The sequence below is a fragment of the Hakea prostrata genome, chromosome 2 (assembly GCF_041222555.1).
Source record: "Hakea prostrata isolate BN-2017 chromosome 2, UWA_Hpros_2, whole genome shotgun sequence".
NCBI lineage: Eukaryota > Viridiplantae > Streptophyta > Magnoliopsida > Proteales > Proteaceae > Hakea > Hakea prostrata.
Genome location: NC_142601.1, coordinates 52,813,836 through 52,832,678, shown reverse-complemented (window position 1 = coordinate 52,832,678; position 18,843 = coordinate 52,813,836). Strand labels below are relative to the sequence as shown.

The following is an 18,843-nucleotide window of genomic DNA, read 5'->3' as shown; positions in this document are numbered from 1 at the left end:
ATAAGGCAACTATAAGGCATCGGATGAAAATCCGTGTGGGTCCTTCAACACTTATGGAATTTTTTCGGAACTTCTTAAGTCAAGGCATTGGATGAAAATCCGAGTGAGTTCCTTCTCAGACTTATTGTATTTCTCCGGAAATCCTTAAGTAAAGGCATCGGTTTAAAACCCGAGTGAGTTCCTTCTCAGACTTATTGTATTTCTCCGGAAATCCTTAAGTAAAGGCATCGGTTTAAAACCCGAGTGAGTTCCTTCTACAAGGCATCGGTTTAAAACCCGAGTAAGTTCCTTCTCAGACTTATTGTATTTCTCCGGAAATCTTTAAGTAAAGGCATTGTTCTAAACAACTAAGACCTAGTGCAACAGCGATTCAAGTGACTAGCAAAGTTCAGGATGAAGTTAATTTCTTATTTTTTCAAAAGACCAGAAGAGGCCAGTCTCAACATCAAACATAAGATTACAAGAGCTGGATACAATCTTCGGTCAAAAAAGAAAGTCATCATCGATGATCATTAAGAAGTCATATAAGATCGGCACAACTTTGCTAGAACAAACACATGAGTCAATCATTGGTATTAATTCAAGGAAAAGAAGAGGAGAAATGAGGATTACAAAAAACATTTCAGTATGTATAAAATCCTCCGCAATTTCATACTCTGTCCAGCTTGTCCAGAGAAGTATGGTCCTCGACCAAACTTGCATTCAAGGCGAGCTCGTCATAATTGAATCCTTCCAAAGGAGAATAAACAGGAGAATCTTCCAGATAATGCATAATATTTGGATCGGAAGGTGGAGGATCATTCTTATTTTTGGTCCAATCAAGAGAAGGATGGCCCAGGTTGGTAAATACTTCAGGATGGCAAACAACACTATAGGGAGTCGTATCAAAATGAGGATCCTTCCTTAGTATTGATTCCCATACTTCGTTCTCACCATCCCGGTACGCCTGCAAGTTATAAGCATTCAGCATATCAACAAAGGGCTTACTGTGTAAATACTTGAAGACGCAGGCTCTGCGAACATCAGTTGGAAGGGATTCGGGCAAAGGAACGACAGCTTGCCTTTGAGGTAACGCTTCAGATCCTTTGGCTCCTGACTTTCCAACTCCTCGCTCTAGTTGCCGGATCTTCTTCCTAGCATCATCCAAGTCTGACCGGAGACGATCGATCACCGAATTCTTTTCTCCTGCAACCTCCCAAGCTAATTTTCTAAGGCGAGCAATCTCAACATCTTTAGCTTCAGAGATTTCCCGAAGCCTGGAAACTTCATTGCTCAACCTATTGAGCCTAGAGGCTGCTTCCACTTGGTTGTGGAAGTTACCAGTAAGACTCCTGCAAACAACTTCCGAGTTAAAAAGGAGTAGAAGAGTAATATTCAGAATCAAAAGATAATGAAGAAAGACTTACATCACCATTGACTTCATAAAGACCTCATCTGGAAGTTTGGAAAGAATTGCGCTCTCAGAAGTCATTCGAGCAGCAGTGCACCATTCCAACGCTCTGTCAAACTCCTTTGACACTAATTCGGGCGAAGGATGAGAAGGATGAGCTTCATCACTTGCCAACCGACGACGCTTCTTGGTGGCAAAATCCTCCAAATCCAAAGGAGAGAAAGAGGATGCCAAACAAGCTCTAGAATTGGAAATAGAAGCAGCACCTGCTGGGACCACACCTTCATCAGATGCCAACATAGTTGCCTCAGATGCCCGAAGAGTTTCCTTCGGAGGTGCACGAACGGTCTCTGCAGCAGGGGCGTCAGCAGCGCCATCAGCAACGGTGATCAAGATCTTCCTGGGAAGAACGAACGATCACTTCAGGCAGAAGAAGCGTAGGGGTGGCATCAATAGAAACTGTGGGAATCTGACTTGAAGATTCACCAACAGCAGTCGCCTTACACTTAGAGGATTCACCAGCTGAAACCACCTCATTGGCCCCAACCAATGCCGATGGAACGAATTTCTTACAAGATTTCGCTCTGATAAAGTTCGGGTCGATTCTGGGAGCCACTGTATACACAGAAAAAACCGTATCAGTACAGAAATCCAACAACAAAAGAAACGAGAGAAAACCCTAGTTCTCAGTCAAATACGAAATACCTATTAAATAAACCCCAAGTATTACTACTGTGCAGTTTACTCAGGGGGAAAGGGAAAGAGATGAGTAATAGCAAAAAGCTCACTTGTTCGGAAGCTGATAGAGTTATTGTTGAAGTACGAGGAATACGGAAGCAAGCAGGAGGACGGAATGTTGCTTTTGCAAATCTAACTTGCAGATAGCAGATAAATGGAGAGTACCCATGAAGGCTTTCAATAGCCTCAGGTATTGAGACGACGGTTGAGAGCTAAAGACAACCAATGGCCCATATCGAAAAGACGCTTTGAAATCCACAACAAGCAAGATCAACGGTCAAAGGGAGGCCACGTGGAAACATGTGGAAGCGAGCACCCGATGCAAGAATACCTCCAATCGTTGCACCGCCATTGTTATAATGGATGTATTACCAATTTATTGGAAACAGCGAATGGTATACCAAAGCAAGAAAACGTTTGGACTTCGCAGGTACCAGAAGGGAAACGTGTGGACTTTGCAATAAATGAAGGAGTGGGGAAGATTAATGCATCTTTCCAAAACGTATCTTCATAATATCTTTACAAGATTATCATTCGTCGAGGAATGTGAAGTTAAGTTATAAGTTTTATCATTTATATTTTGATATTCAAGACAAGATTTCGATAGGAGACGAGGAAATAGTAAGGCAAACATGGAAGAAGTGTCTATTCATTAGCAAGGAAGTCAATCTTTACAAAAAAGAAAAAAAAAAACTCCCTAAGCCTCTTCCTCATTGTTGCCCGAGGAGCCCTGTACAGGATGACTTTTCTCAGGATCCTGAGAAGAGCCTTCCTCAAGATTGTCGTTGTCAGAGTCCTCTCCAGCACTAACTTGTGACTCGGCTTGTGACTTTTCCTCTTGAAGTGGCGGCTCGTCAACAAGATATTCCTCATATTGTGGGTCAGCTGGAAAAGGATCATCCTCTTCCTGAGCCCAGTCTGGGAGATCCATTCCTAATTTCCCGAAGACCTCTTTGTGGCATACCTCACGAAAGGGAGCAGTATCGAAGGAAGGGATTGACTCAAGAATTCTTTCCCAAACGTCATTTTGCCCCAAACGATAAGCTTGGATGTTGTAGGCACCCAGCAATTTAGAGAAAGATACGCTGTTCAGATATTTTCGAACACAATCCTTTTGAAGCTCGGGCTTGATGTGCTCGGGCTTGCTAGGAATCGCCCACTTCAAGTATCTTTCATTCTCCGCACACTGAAATTCCAGTCTATCACCGAACAACGTGGCAGCTTCTTTCTGCTTCTTGGCCTCACGCTCGGCAGCAACAGCGCGAGCCGTTGAAGAATTGAGGGCCTCCTTAAGGAGTTCATCTCCTCTTCATGCTTTCTTTGCAGCTCCTTAGCAGCTGCCGTCAGCCGGTCTATCTCAGAATTGGCTTTGGCCAAATTCTCTTCACAGGTCTGCAGCAAGGAGCCGTTGCGGCCAACCCGGCTCAATGCTTCCATGTGTTGATAGAAGCTCAACACAGCATTCCTGCGAAAGCGGAGATTATCAAAAGAAGTCATAATAGATTATGAAAAAATAAACAAGCAGTAAGACCGGTACCTTGTGGACTGACTAACAAGGGCAACGTCGTCCAGGGCTTCAAATCCCCGACGATCAGAAGGTATCAGTCTGAGGGAGCTCCACTCTGCAGCTTTCTCAGGGTCTTGTGTCACCCTGTCGGTCAACTTCAGGGTCCACTGGGGGGTGAAGACCTCACAATCCTCAAAATTTTTGGATTTTTTGTGGGAGGAAGCATCAACTGTATCATGCCTCCTTTTGGTTCGGGCGGAGGAGGAGACATTTGACCTCTCCACCATCGGCTTCTTCCCTTTACCCGAAGCATCAGCCACGGGCCTGATATTCCTGATATCCCTGTAAGAAGGGTCAGGAGAGGGAACAGAAGCCTCTTGATCAACGGTTAAGGCTCTAGGCGATCGTTGCTCATCTGTCACAACGGCCCTAGCGGCCTTCACTCGCAGGTTCTCGGGGTTCATTCTTGGAGGCACTGCAAAGAAGAACAAAAGTCAGAATTAAAGATGTATCACTTTAGTAAAATTAAAGGATGATGGTTAAAAGCTCACAATGAGCCAAGCCCCAGTACTGAAGGATGGAGTTATACTCCACCTCAAGTCCATGTATCTCTTGATACCATGGAATGGATTTGATCTTCCTGATGGCCGCCTCGTCTTCTTTGGATAAGGGAAGGCCCCGGTTATTCTCAGAATAAGAAGTACACCGCCTCCAGACGGTCGGGAAGTCGAGATCTGATGGAAGCGCTCGACAGAAAAAGTATCGTTCGCGCCATCTTTTGTGGTTAGAAGGGCAAGTTCCTTTGACAATGATGCTGTCCCTCCAATCAAGTTCAGCCTTATTGCGTTTGGACAGAAAAACCCAGCCGGGAGGATGGGAGATAGAAAGAATATGAAAATGCACAAAGAGAGAAATAGATGGCGTAATGCCAAGTTCAAAACACAAACCCAAGAAGCCGACGATGAGACGCCAACTATTGAGAAGGAGCATTCCAGGGCAAATGTCCCGATGATTCGAACAGTCGAGAACAAAGGATTAAAAAAGGGAAAGCGAACCTCGCTTTCCAATGCATCTATGTACAGGGAAAACTCACCCGAAAGGGTTGAATCAACCCTCTCATCAGGATGGGGAGCCCTAACCTGATAAGAGGAAGGAAAATCAAAATCTTGGATTGTTGAAAGGAGGGTTTCCTCCTTGAAAGCGGAGGGGACAAAGCCAGGTCCGCCATCAGACCTGGAAGTTTGAGGCTGCCTAGAAGACTCGGCAGTTACCTTAGGAGTCTTGGAAGATCCAGACTCAGGAAGGACGGAAGGAGTTTTGGTTTTTCTCTCCAAACTTTTTTGAGAAACTTCAGCAAATTCGCGCCAGAGAACAGTTAGGGTTTTATTATCACTATCCGACTGTTCGGAAGGAGGGGAAGCAAAAGCTTCGTTACCACTACTATTATTACCCGCACCGGGTACCGAGAGAAACCCTATTATCCGCCATTACTTGTTTCAGTAAGGTACAAAAAGAAAAAGACCAGTAAACTTACTGATTCAGTGAGGAAAAAGCTCGAGAGCAAGAAGGCACGAAGCAGACAACGAAGGTTCAAATTCCAGACAAGAAGAATGAAACCTACGAAGACAACGAACCGCTTTTAAAGCACCCGCACGAGTGTTCGGGAATCTGAACGATCGAGATTGATTCAACATCGACGATCGAGATTAGAAGACGTTTTGAAAGTTTGAACTCACGAATCCAAAACAGGCGTTTGGAAACCGTCGCTTGGGTTACGTGAGTCCACGACAGATCGACTGCAAGGAGACACGTGGCATTACCCTCACAACGCTCGAGGAAAAGTGACCACCGCATTAAATGTGATATGACATTTAATGGAACACGCAGAGACTATTGCCTAACGAAGAACCCAGTTAAAAACCAAGCCCTCGGGATCCACCGAACGCTTGGTCTAGGGGGCTCGTGATATGGAGAAAATATGATTGAACCGGGTTCATACTTGGTTTGATCCTCGACCCCGGTCGAGACAGAAGGAATCGACTCGCTCCCGAGCGAACCGGATCCGTAAGATGGCTTGCTGAGAAAGAAAACTTATTCAGCTACAAGCATGCCCTAATCCAAATTATGGATTAGGTTAATTACCCTAATGATGGCAGACTCAAATTGACGGCTGCTGCTTATCATTATCGAAGGGATAATCATCGCATAACCTAGAGTTTATCTCAAGAGTCCTCTACTAGTCCAAACTAGTAGAAGTCTATTGCTCAACGGATCTAACTGTTAAGATCCAACGACTACCCGAAGAAGGCTCAAGTGCATCCAACGAAGGAGATTCGAAGGTACACTCTATATAAACCTCACTGCCATACGAGGTGAGGGACTCAGATTCACATACAGATTGGTAGACGTAAACTATCAAGGGCTTACGATCTAGATCACCTTTCCCAGTTCTTCATTCCTTAGCTCTGTGCTTCTAGCAGAGCCGTTTGTGATTAAGTTCATCAACTGACTTAGCCTTCGGAGTTGGACTCCCGACCCCCGCGGTCGGGCCACGTCTGACGCTTTTGTTTTGCAGGTCATCTCGAGGAGATCTAAGGGATGAGCAGATTTTGGACGCATCAGTTAGATTCGAGATTTAGGTTATGATCACTCGAAATCCGAATTGAAAATGGATGATCAGAAGCCTGAGTTTCGGATTGAAACTCTCTGTTTTTGGGGCGGTCATTATGGCGGTCGCTCAACCTAAACGACCGGCTGGTAAACAGTGACCAAATGACTTTTGGTTTTGATTCACTTTGATTCAATTGGTTTATACATTATTGTAACCATGTGTTTAGGTGTTCTCTGTTTGAAGAGAAAGTCTTATAATAGTTTACGGATTCTGTTTTATATACGATTTACTTATATGCAGGTAAGGGCATGCAATCCTATCTTTGTGAATAGACTTGAACATTCTAGTCCAGTGTCAGTTAGTGTTAGTCTTTCATTATGTATGCTGTTGTAACCATGCTTTACATACTAATCTTATTATATTAATGTTGTTCATCTTGTTTACATATATACTTTGTTGGTTATGAATGTTATGTACTGATGATGGTTGGTATGTGATTCTAATGGATGAGGTATTCCTCTAAATATCTTAGCTTGGGATATCAGAAGGCTGTGGAATGGGACACATGCCTGCTGATGTCTCCAGCACTGTCATAACTATTGGATGACATTCTTAGGTAGAGTCTAGAGTTGCATGGCTAGGTACTCCACATGCTACTACCCTTTCGGTAGGGGGATTGAAACCGGATGACCCGTGATGACAGTGATGTGACGTTGGTCCACTGTTAAGTCATATAAATGGTAGGGTTGGGCTCATGGACGTCCAATGAACGGATCTGGTGTCGTGAGGAGTCATAAGAGCTTTCCGCCCCAACAATATGTGGATGACCATAGGGTTATGGAATGAAGTCCAATAGCGGTAGCCAGTCCGTGAGGATTCTCATTCCTAGGTTGCGAAGGATACTAAACCGAGTTGGTTGGTGCCGTAGGGGATGTATCTGGACTTCATGTAAACATGTTACCTGTATGACCTTGCATTGGATTAGAAACCCCGACATGCGCCAGTACTCATTACCAATGGTCGTGGTGAGAGAGTGTTGACTTAACCCCAGCCATGGTTTGAGAGCCAGGTGTGGACCTTCCATTTTACCCAGGATCCCTACAGAGGTAACTAGTCCTTGACGGATCAGAGTGACTAAACTTACCCAGAGGAGGGCTGGTGTATATCTTAAAGCATGTTAGCTGTTAGAGACTTGCATAGTTAAAATCATAGTATCATTCATACTTTGCACTCATTCATATCATTTATGCATTTCTGATTTGTTGGATAATTGATGGGAATTGTAATTGTTCTTACTGAGTTCTCCAGAACTCACTCCTTTATTTGTATATGTTTTATTAGCCTGCACAGATGGAGGAAATGTGTTGGAAGATGGACTGGTTTCCTATGAAGGAACCTTCCTTTATGAAGAGGATGTGGCACCGGCAATGGGAAATGGAGATAGCCTGTGTGGGCGGAAAGTGGTTAGACAGTTCGCTCAACGATTGGAGAAGAACTGGAGGACCCCTTTTCTAGAGATTCATGAGAAACATTATTTAGCCTCAGAAAAGGAAACTGGAAAGAAAATAATATAACTCTTTTTGATTGCTTCCGCTGAACTTGTATTCATTTTGATTCATTATTTTTTTCATTTATTATTTTGTTGGAGTATTTAGACTCTTGTAATCCTTTAAATTCATTTATTGAACTATTATTGCTCTTGATTGTCTTTATTTGTTTTTATTATTGTTGATAGACTAAAACCGTGGATCCTGTGACGGATCACTCCCACGGGTTGTCGGGCGGGTAACCGAGACCGGCGGGTGGGGTGTGACAAAAACTCCCAGAAAAACTCATTTACATACAATGTTGTCTCAAGACTCTCAAATATAGTTGTCAAAGCGTTGCCTAGGTGTCTAACTGCAACGGTGGTTCTATGCATCCAGGTTTTGCCTTGTTGCCTAGGTGACACCTAGGCACTTTGTTTTGGTGTCACCTCAGTTTTCTTTCCCCACTCGGATGCCTTGTCACCTAGATGCCATAACAACCACAGTATCAACTCATTTCTTCTTTCCCACCTTAGACTTTTAATCCATAAAAAGAATCAGCATTGGCAATCAAAAGATGTCCTCGAGGAAGCACAAGCCTCAAAAGACCCTCATTTGGTTTTGCAAATTAGATCAAATGAAGAGCTAGATCAAGTAATCATCAAAAAAATGGGCTACTTGGAAGAGGAATTCCAAAGATCAAACTTCAATTTGAATATGTAGTTGAAGCAGTACTCAAGTAAGGATCTAATTGATGAGCCAATGGTTAAGAAATAGAACTGTGGCTTCTCACTTTCAAATATTTAGTCAAAGGAAAACCAAAGTGCATACTAAACTAGTTTGTGACGCCACTATCACCACCCTGGTGTAGCCACCCACCCAACCTTCCCTAAAAAAAAGCACAATGAATGCAGGACATTCATGTCTTTCACATTGGCAACATGAAATAAATCCCAGATCTAGCCCCAGTTGAATGAGGGCCATTCTTCCAGGATCTTTAAGAGAACCAACTCATATGAGGTAATTAAGTTTGGTTTTAAGGGAAAAGGGTTAACTTTGGGCTCTATGGTCAAAGTCATATCCTCTTAAATGACATTTTGGGTATCAAGGAAACTTAGCCCATCCCACAGAGATATGGAATAAATTCCTCGAGATGGGAAACTGGGTCTATAGGTGTCAAAATGGATTTGGAGGGGAATTAGGTAAGAATATATGGATATGATACCCCATGTTTGACTAGGTTTGAATGGTTAAACTAAAAGATATGAGGGTTCTTGTTTTGGGTTTTTTGGTTAGGGAGTAAGGAAATTCAAAAAAATATTTGTATCTTGAAATTGGATGGTTAGGATGGGGTCAAACCAAGGATCGAGGTTTCAGTTTCAAGGCCGGTTCTAACTTGGCCAAAAATCAAAATCTTGAGGCCTAATACTTTTCGAGCAAGCTTTCAACCCAAGGTTGTGGAGCTTGTATGGCCTCCATTTCATTTGATTTCTTGCCTCCTACCTATTTAAAACATAATAAACACATGGAGCTAGTAGTTTGCCAAAAAAAAAAACTATCGGAAAGTTATCATTCAAGTATACTAACAAATTATTGGTTCCTAGAAGCACAAATTGTATTGCATACATGCATAAAATCATCAACATACATAAATTGTTTGATAGAATGGTTGCATATACAACAAGTTGACAAAATACAATGACCAACTAGGTCAAGTGATCTGTGATTGTGTGTTGTCAAACTTATTTTTTTATTATCAAACGGAACAGCTATTCATGGGCAGCCCCCCCGGGCGCGCAGAGGCCTTATCACTTTGGCATCGGAGTTTTGTTTGTAGTTTGGGCTTAAGCCCATGAAGCTGTTGTGACTTAAGAGGTGTTTGAAGGCAAATGTGTTGTGGAAATAGGGAGAAAATGGGGTAGAAATCACCAAATTCAAGAGAAATCAGAAAATATAGGTCAAAACTGAGGCTGCAAAACCAAGGCAGAAAGGTCAAAACCTGTGATACTGAGAGAGGATTTTATAAGGAATAATTGACCAAAACATGTTGGACCTTGGTTTTGACCAGTTTGGTCGAAATTTTGAAAGTTTCAACTAAAACATTGAACTTTTTCCAGATTTCATTTTGGCTTTCAGAAAAACCAAAATTTGTACCATGGGTCAACTGGGATATATGGTCACTAGGGTTGGGTGGATGATGTACTTGAAATTTGGGATAGAGATAACATTTAGATTGTTGTAGATCTGATCTTGAATTTTAAGTCTCTTGTAAAGTCCAAAAATTCAAGAAAAATAAAAGGTGTGATATAAGAAGAGGAATCAACCACAGGAAGTTTTGGATGGAATGGGGATGGAGTTTGTAGGCTGTCAATTCAACCACAGGAAGAATCTAGGCTTGACTTTGCCATAGACCTTAATTTTTCTTCAATCTTGGACCTTCCAAATTGAACAAATACAGTTTCTACAGCAACACACAAGACAATGCTCAAACTAAGAAGCTTTATCAATCATATCAAAGTTGGGTCCCTTCCCATTGAATGGAGGGGCTTGTTTATACATAATAAACTGGAAATCTAATCTAATTTGGATTCCAAGATGGACTCCTCAAAATTAGAAACTAATTGACTTAGACTAGAACAATAAAAATGAAACAAAAACATAAGAAGTTCTACCTTTATAGCTAATGAATTAAACTAATTTTGTACTTGGATAGTGAACTATGCACTAAACTTTTGAGCCCATAGAATAGGCCCATTGCCACACAAACATATTAAACAAAGGCCAAACACCCATATCTATCAACCCAAGGTTGATTTCAGAGGAAAATAAGCCAGTTCGGTGCTAGATCTGTATCAGATACTTTCCTTTTTGAATCCAATTCTGATCTCAGTGCCATTATGGAGAAACCTCAATTATCTTGACATGTGACTTTGACTCTATCAAAGCTTCTCTCATACAACTCACTGGCTTCTCCCTTAATTCCCTTCCTGTGGTGTATCTTGGGCTTCTTGTCATCCCTAAGAGACTCACTAACCACCATTGCACCCGAATGCTTGACCTCATTCACAAGAAGTTACAACTTTCATAGGGTAAGCTTTTCTCTTTTGTCGATTGGACTGTTCTCATCAAGTTTATTCTCTAGTCCTCTTATCTATATTAGTGTGGCATTTTCTCCATTCCCTTGTCCACTATTCGCTTCATTGAAGTTCTCTTCCTTGCCTTCCTTTAGAAAGGCTAAGAGATCTCTTGCTTCTTCAACCAATCAACTAGTCTGCTATCTGCATCCCTAGATCTAAAGGTGGCCTTGGCTTATATAGGATTAGAGACTACAATAATGCTAGGCTATTGAATTCAGAAAATCTCCACTAAGTGCAACTCCATTTGGGTTAATTGGGTTTATTCGTATCCCTTGAAGTTTGTCTCATTTTGGACTGCCTTCGTCCCTTCGATCCTCCTAGGTCCAGAGGAAACTTGTTCTCCTTTGGCCTCTTGCCCTCCCTATAATATCCGCTGGGATCTTGGATGGCAACTCACCTCCCTTTGTCTTAACCCTTGGATCCTTTATAACCTTCCTAGCCCTCATCTAGTGTATGAGTCTCATATACCCAAGTCTACCTTGCTATTGGACTTCATCTCCAATGGCTCTTGGTCGCCCCATTCCCCTTTCCCACGAGTCTCACTCATGTTTGGTGATAGAGCCTCACTGGAATGAGAGGCAAACTTGCGACGAGGGTATTATAGTCTGTTTAAGGCATTTTAGGGTTTATAGGAGAGACATATTACGTTCAGCTAGGGTTTATAGGCTTAGGGTAAATGAAATACAAATCTGAACCTTGCTGTTTTCGGTTTCAGATTCTGATTCCAAATGTTCTAGGCTTTTGGAAATTTAGGGTTTCCCAATCTACAGTTTCTAGATGGTGGCTAGGGCTAGAGTTGGGGTCAAGTGCTAGATGGAGGGGAAGGGATCCTGTGCAGGGGATTGATGGAACTGGATTTTAGGGATTGGGGGGGGGGGGGGAGGAGGAGGAGGGTTGGGGTGATGGAGGGGAAGAGAGGAGGCAAAGCTGCTGCAGGAATTCTTGCACTTGAGAAACCCTAATAGCCTACTCGATCCTTGCTCTATTCCTGCAACTCCTCTTCAATAATTTTATTCACCAAAACTGATTTGTCACAAGCATTAGGCTGTGTATTTATAGCCTTTACTGAAAACTCCTACTAGGACTCAACTTCAAAACAAAAATGTAAAAAGGACTTTTATTTTAAATAGAACTTCTATTTAAAATAGGACTTCTACTTAACATAAACTGATTCAAATAACAAATCCAAAACAGAATTAAACTCCTAATAAATTCTGAATGTAAGTACATCTAGCTGGGCTCGAATTGGCCTGCCCAAATGACAAAATGCCTTACTTTTGAACCATGGCTCTATGCTGCTTTGCAGTGCCATGTGCTGCTGGGCAGCAACCCTAGGCATTCTTTCGGGCTTTGGGGACCTTCTTGAGATGGGGTGTGCGGACTGTTCCTTCCATCCCCCACCTCCACCCCACTCCCCATGACTGTACATTTGACTTGGCACCTCCTCCAAGTTGTTTTCATGTTCTTTGGCTTGGAATCTATTCCGCTTCCTTGGTTAGGTCATCCCTTGGGCTCCCCTGGTTTGGTCAAGTCCGTACCATTTGAGTTGGCACCTTCACCACTGCCTCCCAACCCAATCTTCCCTTATCCATCTTCACCTCCTGATCTCTTACATCCGATGCTGGAATGATATTCAAAAAGTAGACCATTTATTTTTTATCTGTCTTTTCTCCAGCTTTATCTGGGAGAAAATCATAGCCTTTAACTAGGCACTCCCTTAGGTTTGCTTGAGAATGGTTGTCATTTCAAAAGATACTTGTCCAGGTCTTCCACTTGTGACCTGATCGGTAACCAATGTACAAAATTCCATGAAATTTCGATTTTCTCGACCTGTCCGAGATGAAATAGGGACCTAAACGAAATTGAGTCAGCAATGAATTTAGTGTTCAGGTGAACTTTCAAGAATTTCAAGCGGTTGTAATTATAATTTGTAATTTATAAATTATAATCGAGATTTGACTACTTTTAAATATTTGTTCTTGCATTTTAATGAAAGTTTCAATGTTCTCTTGTATATCCATGTTTACACTTGTGAAAATACATGATCCAGTTTCATCCATATACAACTGGGTATGTGCAAATCAAGAATAGTACTTTGTATAAGTTTTAGTAAAAAAAAAAAAATTGACATAGTTTTTACTGACCTTAAATTAGACTATACGCAAAAAATCAGACCCCAAAACCACCTAAAACCCACCAAAACAGTCAACTGAAACTTTCACCGAAATATCGACAAAATCTTGATGGCTTGGCTGTCTCCACCTTGTCGAGACACTAAGACAAGACAAAATTTTGAAAATATTGTCGGAAAGTTGGTGTTTTGAGCTGCTCTATCTTACTTATGGTGAGAGAATAACCTTAGGAGATGGACCTCCAACTCTAAATCTTTGGATTTTGAAAATCCATTTGTTCGATATCTCTTCTAGACTCCAATTGTTAACCACCCCCTAGTTTTGGATACCCAAAGGAACAGGCTCATCGTTGTTACCTGGAGTTTGGGCTCTCCCTTGCAAACCTCTAGACAGCAGTAGTCTGCTTCTCCTTTCCCTCTCCTCCCCTATCTTTCTATATCTATTCTCTCTATCAAGTTTCACTAGTAGTAGCTTATTCATCTGGGGAAAAAAACCTGTAGAAATCACTTACCCTTCAGTTCTAGCCTTTATGCCGATCATAATACTTTCATAGTCGAATGGTTTTATCCACAAAGAAGCCCTACACTTGATCTAAGTTAATCCTATCCTGCCCAATGAAACTCTAGTTCCTAGTAAAGCTATTTTTCCTTCCTAAAACCCTAATACCTGCAAATCATTATTACTCTCACCAACTGAACTGGTTCATATTTTGAGGATACCTGCATCAATCATACTTGTAGCCCTGAAATCATGGTGAAACCCTTAGTTTCAGCTAACACTACACTTACTCAAAATCTTAATTTTGAAGTTGTACTTTCCACCATTAGATTTTGTTCCAACTTGGACAGAAGCATTCCCACAGTCCCCTTAACGTTGATACCAGTCTTGGTCCCAAAAGGTAGTTCTTATTTGAAGATCTTGGTATTTGCCCTCAATCAAAGTGAGGCTACATCAGGACAGCTTGTCAAAGGGTGTAGCTTCTGATTGCCTGCACCTACACTTTTAACCTGTGGCCCATCGTTACTATGGACTTTGCCTTGTGATCCCTTTAGAGAAAGAGTTGCTGAAAGAGCTTTGATTTCCTTCTATGTGAATGCATATGCTTACTTTTCCTTCTTTCCTTGGCACCCATACTGATAGACACTTCTCATGGTGATCCTCTAGTGAGCTAAGTTGTAACGCTTTGCTTCAGCGGATGGAAGTACTTTGATTTCCTTCCATCTGTGTGTGTGTTCACTTTGCTTTCTTTCTTTCACTTTAGACCTTGTTTAGGCCTACACCTGGCCACTCTGTACTAGAGAGTGCTGCAAGGACACCCAATTGAGTAGGTCTGACAACATGTCAATACAACTCTCCTTTTTTTGGTGAATGAATGAATGTCCAGCTACTCAAGTCACAAGGCTGTTTCCTTTTCAGTTGCATAAATAAGCCAAACCCTCCTGTTTTGCATAGAGCGTACTAATCAACTGAGAGTAGCAATGTAGTTATCAGAAAACAAGTGTAGAGCACTGGTCACATCTACTCATATGCATCTATGCATTGACTGTGTTCACAGTAAGTTGTCTAGGCATCCTAGTATCTCAGTCACATTACTTGGCCAGTTAGACAGGCAATGTGCCTGACTTCTTGGTGTCACCTTGTGTCCATGCTCTCTCCAGTGTCTTGGATCAGTACACATATGCTCCCTGTAGTTTAAATGCAAGATATAGTAACTACCATGCACACTGTAGCTTAAATGATTGATACTCCACCAAACAGTTAAAAGGAACTTCTACACCATCTCAATTTTATTCCAATAGATCAGTATGAAGTAGAAAATACAAACAAACAGACAATGAAACTGAAATTGTGAATAAAAGGATAATATGCAGAATAAACTTCATAAGTTCTGGAGGGAATGAAAGGACTGCAGTTATGAAAGTCCTAATACCTCCAAGGGAGTAAGGGGACATTTCCCACTGATCCTGATTGCCCCAGGCCTTATTACACGACCACGTTTAGTAAACTTTCCCCTCCAACCTCTTTCTCTAGCAATATTCATGTCCTTTGTCTCTTTTTCTCCCCCATCAAATACACAGCAAGAAAAGGCAACCATATCCTGTATTTTAGTTAAGAAGGTTCACCAAAACTTACTACCACAATTTAGTTCTTCCAGAAAAGGCAATCTGTATTATTTCCTAAAACCTTTACAAAGTAACTGGAGAAAAAAAGAGAAAAATAATAGCCAATGCTAAGTAAAGATAGCTGTAAATGGGAGCAAAATACAACGAACTTCAGAAGATGATGAATTTCAAATTTGACAGTAGAAATAAGATGAAGAAATTCCTTGAAATTCTGGCAAAAAGAGTTTCCTTATTAAGGAATGCAAAAAAATTTCACACCCTATGAATCCTATAAACAGAATGGTTGCAAAACTTCTATGAATCTTAAACCTGACCTCCTCAAAACGTAGATGAACAGCAACATATTTTCCATTATTAGTTGCACTGCGATGCTTCAATTTTTCAACCAAACTGTTGGCCAAAGTTGCTATAGGTTTAGAAAACTGTAAAGCTTCATAATTTGCCAAGCATCTAAAACGTTGTACTGCTGGAGGAGCATCAAAGGATAATCGGTTTGCGAAAGGAGAAATCCTGATGACCCTGCATTAAACAAGTAGAAAATTTTGCTTAAACTAATTCATAAAAATGTCAAATAAAGAATCGAAGTGAATATCCATAATTAGCAACAAAACAAGCCTCATGTAGTATTATCCTATATTCTTATCTCGAATCATTGAACATGACTTTTAGAACACATGTAGAACTATTGTAGGTATTGTAATGTCTGTACCTAAAAGATAACTAGAGAAAGAGAAGAGAGAGACAAAGAAGGAAGAAAGATGGAGAGAACTGATGGGAGAGATTGCGTGAGAATAGAACAAAATCTCTCCCCTAAGGTAATATTATTTATGGAAAACAAAAGTCTAGTTCAGAAATTGAAGTCTTCCAAAACTGTTTATATTAATAAAAGGAATATATATGAAAAAAATAAAAAGCCTATGGTTGCAAGATAAGGGTATAACAGTATAACTCAATAGTAATAAATCACACATGACCCCCATGGTACATGTGCCTATCATGAATAAGTCAACAGGTACATGCAAAATATATAACCTAGAATCAGAAACACTATAAGACACAAAATTTCACACACAAAGTCTTGGGAAAAGAATTAAAATTTCCAGCTTAGCATTCCATGCACTAAAAGAAAAAAGCAGGGACAAGTACAAAGGATATCATAACTCACTGTTCTTCAAGTAGCTTCGGAAAAACTGCAATCCTATAGTATCGAATGGGCGACCAAGCCTTCACTTTGAAGTTATAAACATTACTCAGGTTGTGGTCAAACCGCTCCATTAGGTATTCTGGTATCTTATCAACCACCCGTACAACATTTTTCAAGGTACTAATGAAGTGATCTATATCATAGATGTCATTGAATTTGCTGCAAAATAGCAATATCAAAGCTTTCACCGACAAAGCAAAGACGGATCTTAAGAACTAATTATTAACCAAACAAGCACAATTTGATTGATACGAACAATTGTAAGTACAAACTGAAGAAAATGTCATGATAAATACCAGTGTCACCAAATAATATAATGAGACAATAAACTTAAATGTGTATGTCAGCATTCGCATGCTAAAGCACCCAGTCAGAAGCAGACAATAAACAAAATTAGTAATTTAATATATAGGAGAACACAATACTTTAGGATTATGTTTATGTATAACACTGAATATTCTCAAAAATGAAGAATGAAGAGTGCAAAGGTCAATAGCTTAGGCTGATTAAAAGCACACCTGTAGAAAAAAAAATTTCTTCTACGGAACTGACAGAAGAAAATGCACAGAAACATATCCAAGCATAAAGCAATCAATATGAGATGGATCAAATTATTCCCCCCCCCCCCCCCACACACACACACACACAAAAACATAGGTAATATCTCACAAGTATTCAACCGCCAGCTGATCAGGAAAAGAAGGGGAGGGACGCAATAGTCATTCAAGTTTAAACAAAGTGTGATTCTTAAAATATTTTTTTGGTGCTTTACGGCCCAAATGTTCTCTAACACCTGATCTCTTCAATATTTCCAACCTTAGGGATTTCAGTTTAAGGCTTATCTAGAAAACTAAGCCATCATGACCATACAGATAAAGAAAGAGCACCATCCATGGATAATACTCCTTTAGATTTGGCACCAATTACAGTCTAAGTCACAACCTGCTCTATTGGTTGGTCTCCGATCCCAAAGATTATCAGATTGCATGAAGATTTTATTTTTCGGGAGATTTAGAAGCTTAATTTGGTTTCTATTTTTGTAGTTTTTATTTAGTTATTTCTGCAAAAGGCTGAAAAATAAAGCCCAGTACTTTCTAATTCTAGTCATGGTGGGAGATTTCGCGAGATATCTCGCTATTTTGGGCTAGTGAGACGAGAGGAGAGATGAGATCTAAGAGATGGGAGATCTCACCACGAGATCTTGCCATCTTGCATTAAACCACCTGGTTTAGGGGGTTTTTAAACCCCCTATCTCGCTCGAGAGAGGCATATCTCGCCTCTCTCTTGCTGCAACCCTCAAAACTTGCCAGAAACTTGATTTTTGGCCGGAATTTGTTGGGGATTCAACTTTTAAACATCCTTAACACATCTACAACATTAGATTATAATTCTTCAAGCCTATTTCAACTAGATCTTCAAAAAATGTAAGATTTTCCCCCAAATTTGAAAATTTTCAAATAGAATGTTCTACAATGAACTCTGCTAGTGTTTTGTTGCCGATCCCAAACTCGGGTAAAGGAGGAGGGTTGGTGCGTCAGGTCGGCAGCCGGCACCGGTAGATGATGAGGTGGTGATACTTGATGATAAAGAGATTCCTCACAGTGATTGTTTTAGGTACCTAGGTTCAATCATAAGTAAAAGAGGTGATTTAGAGGATGAGGTTTTCCCAAAGAATTAAAATAGGGTGGATGAAGTGGAGAGGTGAGTCCGGGGTCTTATGTGATCGACGTATTCCATTAAAGCTTAAAGGAAAATTTTATAGGACCGTTGTTCTACCAGCTATGATGTACGGTGCAGAGTGTTGGGCTGTTAAAAAGAATCATATAGATAAACTCAATGTAGCAGAAATGAGGATGCTAAGATGGATGAGTGGCAAAACTAGGATGGATAAGATAAGAAATGATCATATTAGAGTTGGTCTGGGAGTTGCTCCCATAAGTGATAAGCTTCGAGAAAGTCGTTTGAGGTGGCATGGCCACGTTCAACGGAGACCTATAAATGCCCCTGTACGGAGAAGTGATATAATCCATATTGAAGTAACTAGAAGAGCTAGGGGTAGACCAAGATAACCTTAGGAGAAGTGGTGAGAAAGGATATATATAGCTTAGGCCTTGTATCTAGCATGGCCTCAAACAAAACTGATTGGAGGGCAAGAATCCATGTAGCCGACCCCATTTAGTTAGGACAAGGCTTATTGTTGTTGTTGTTGTTGAATGTTCTACAATGAGTGTGTGAGTCTAGTATATGTTGATCTACTAGCTTTGATCTACACTTTCATAGAAACAGATTTATGGATTGTGAACTTATGGACTATGATTTATGACTTACTAAAAGTCTGACGCTTCTTATGGTTGTAAATTTTGAAAACATTTAAGTTCTTTAATAGTTTGATGTGTAATGTATTTGTTACTTGATAACTTGAATTACTTGATATCTCTACATTACCTATTGTCTAACCTTGCATTTCACAACATT

The 18,843-nt window shown here is 40.7% G+C and overlaps 1 protein-coding gene across 1 annotated transcript in view; it reads right to left on the bottom strand.

Moving 5' to 3' along the window:
- LOC149024843 (protein ESMERALDA 1-like) overlaps nucleotides 1-18,843 on the bottom strand; it is a 108,371-nt gene that overhangs the window by 44,742 nt on the left and 44,786 nt on the right. Inside the window, exons 5-7 of the mRNA XM_089145028.1 lie at nucleotides 16,330-16,527; nucleotides 15,479-15,683; nucleotides 14,972-15,139 (exon numbers count right to left, since the gene is read on the bottom strand). Of these exons, the coding sequence (XP_089001154.1) occupies nucleotides 14,972-15,139; nucleotides 15,479-15,683; nucleotides 16,330-16,527 (571 nt within the window). The remainder of the gene's footprint in view (nucleotides 1-14,971; nucleotides 15,140-15,478; nucleotides 15,684-16,329; nucleotides 16,528-18,843) is intronic.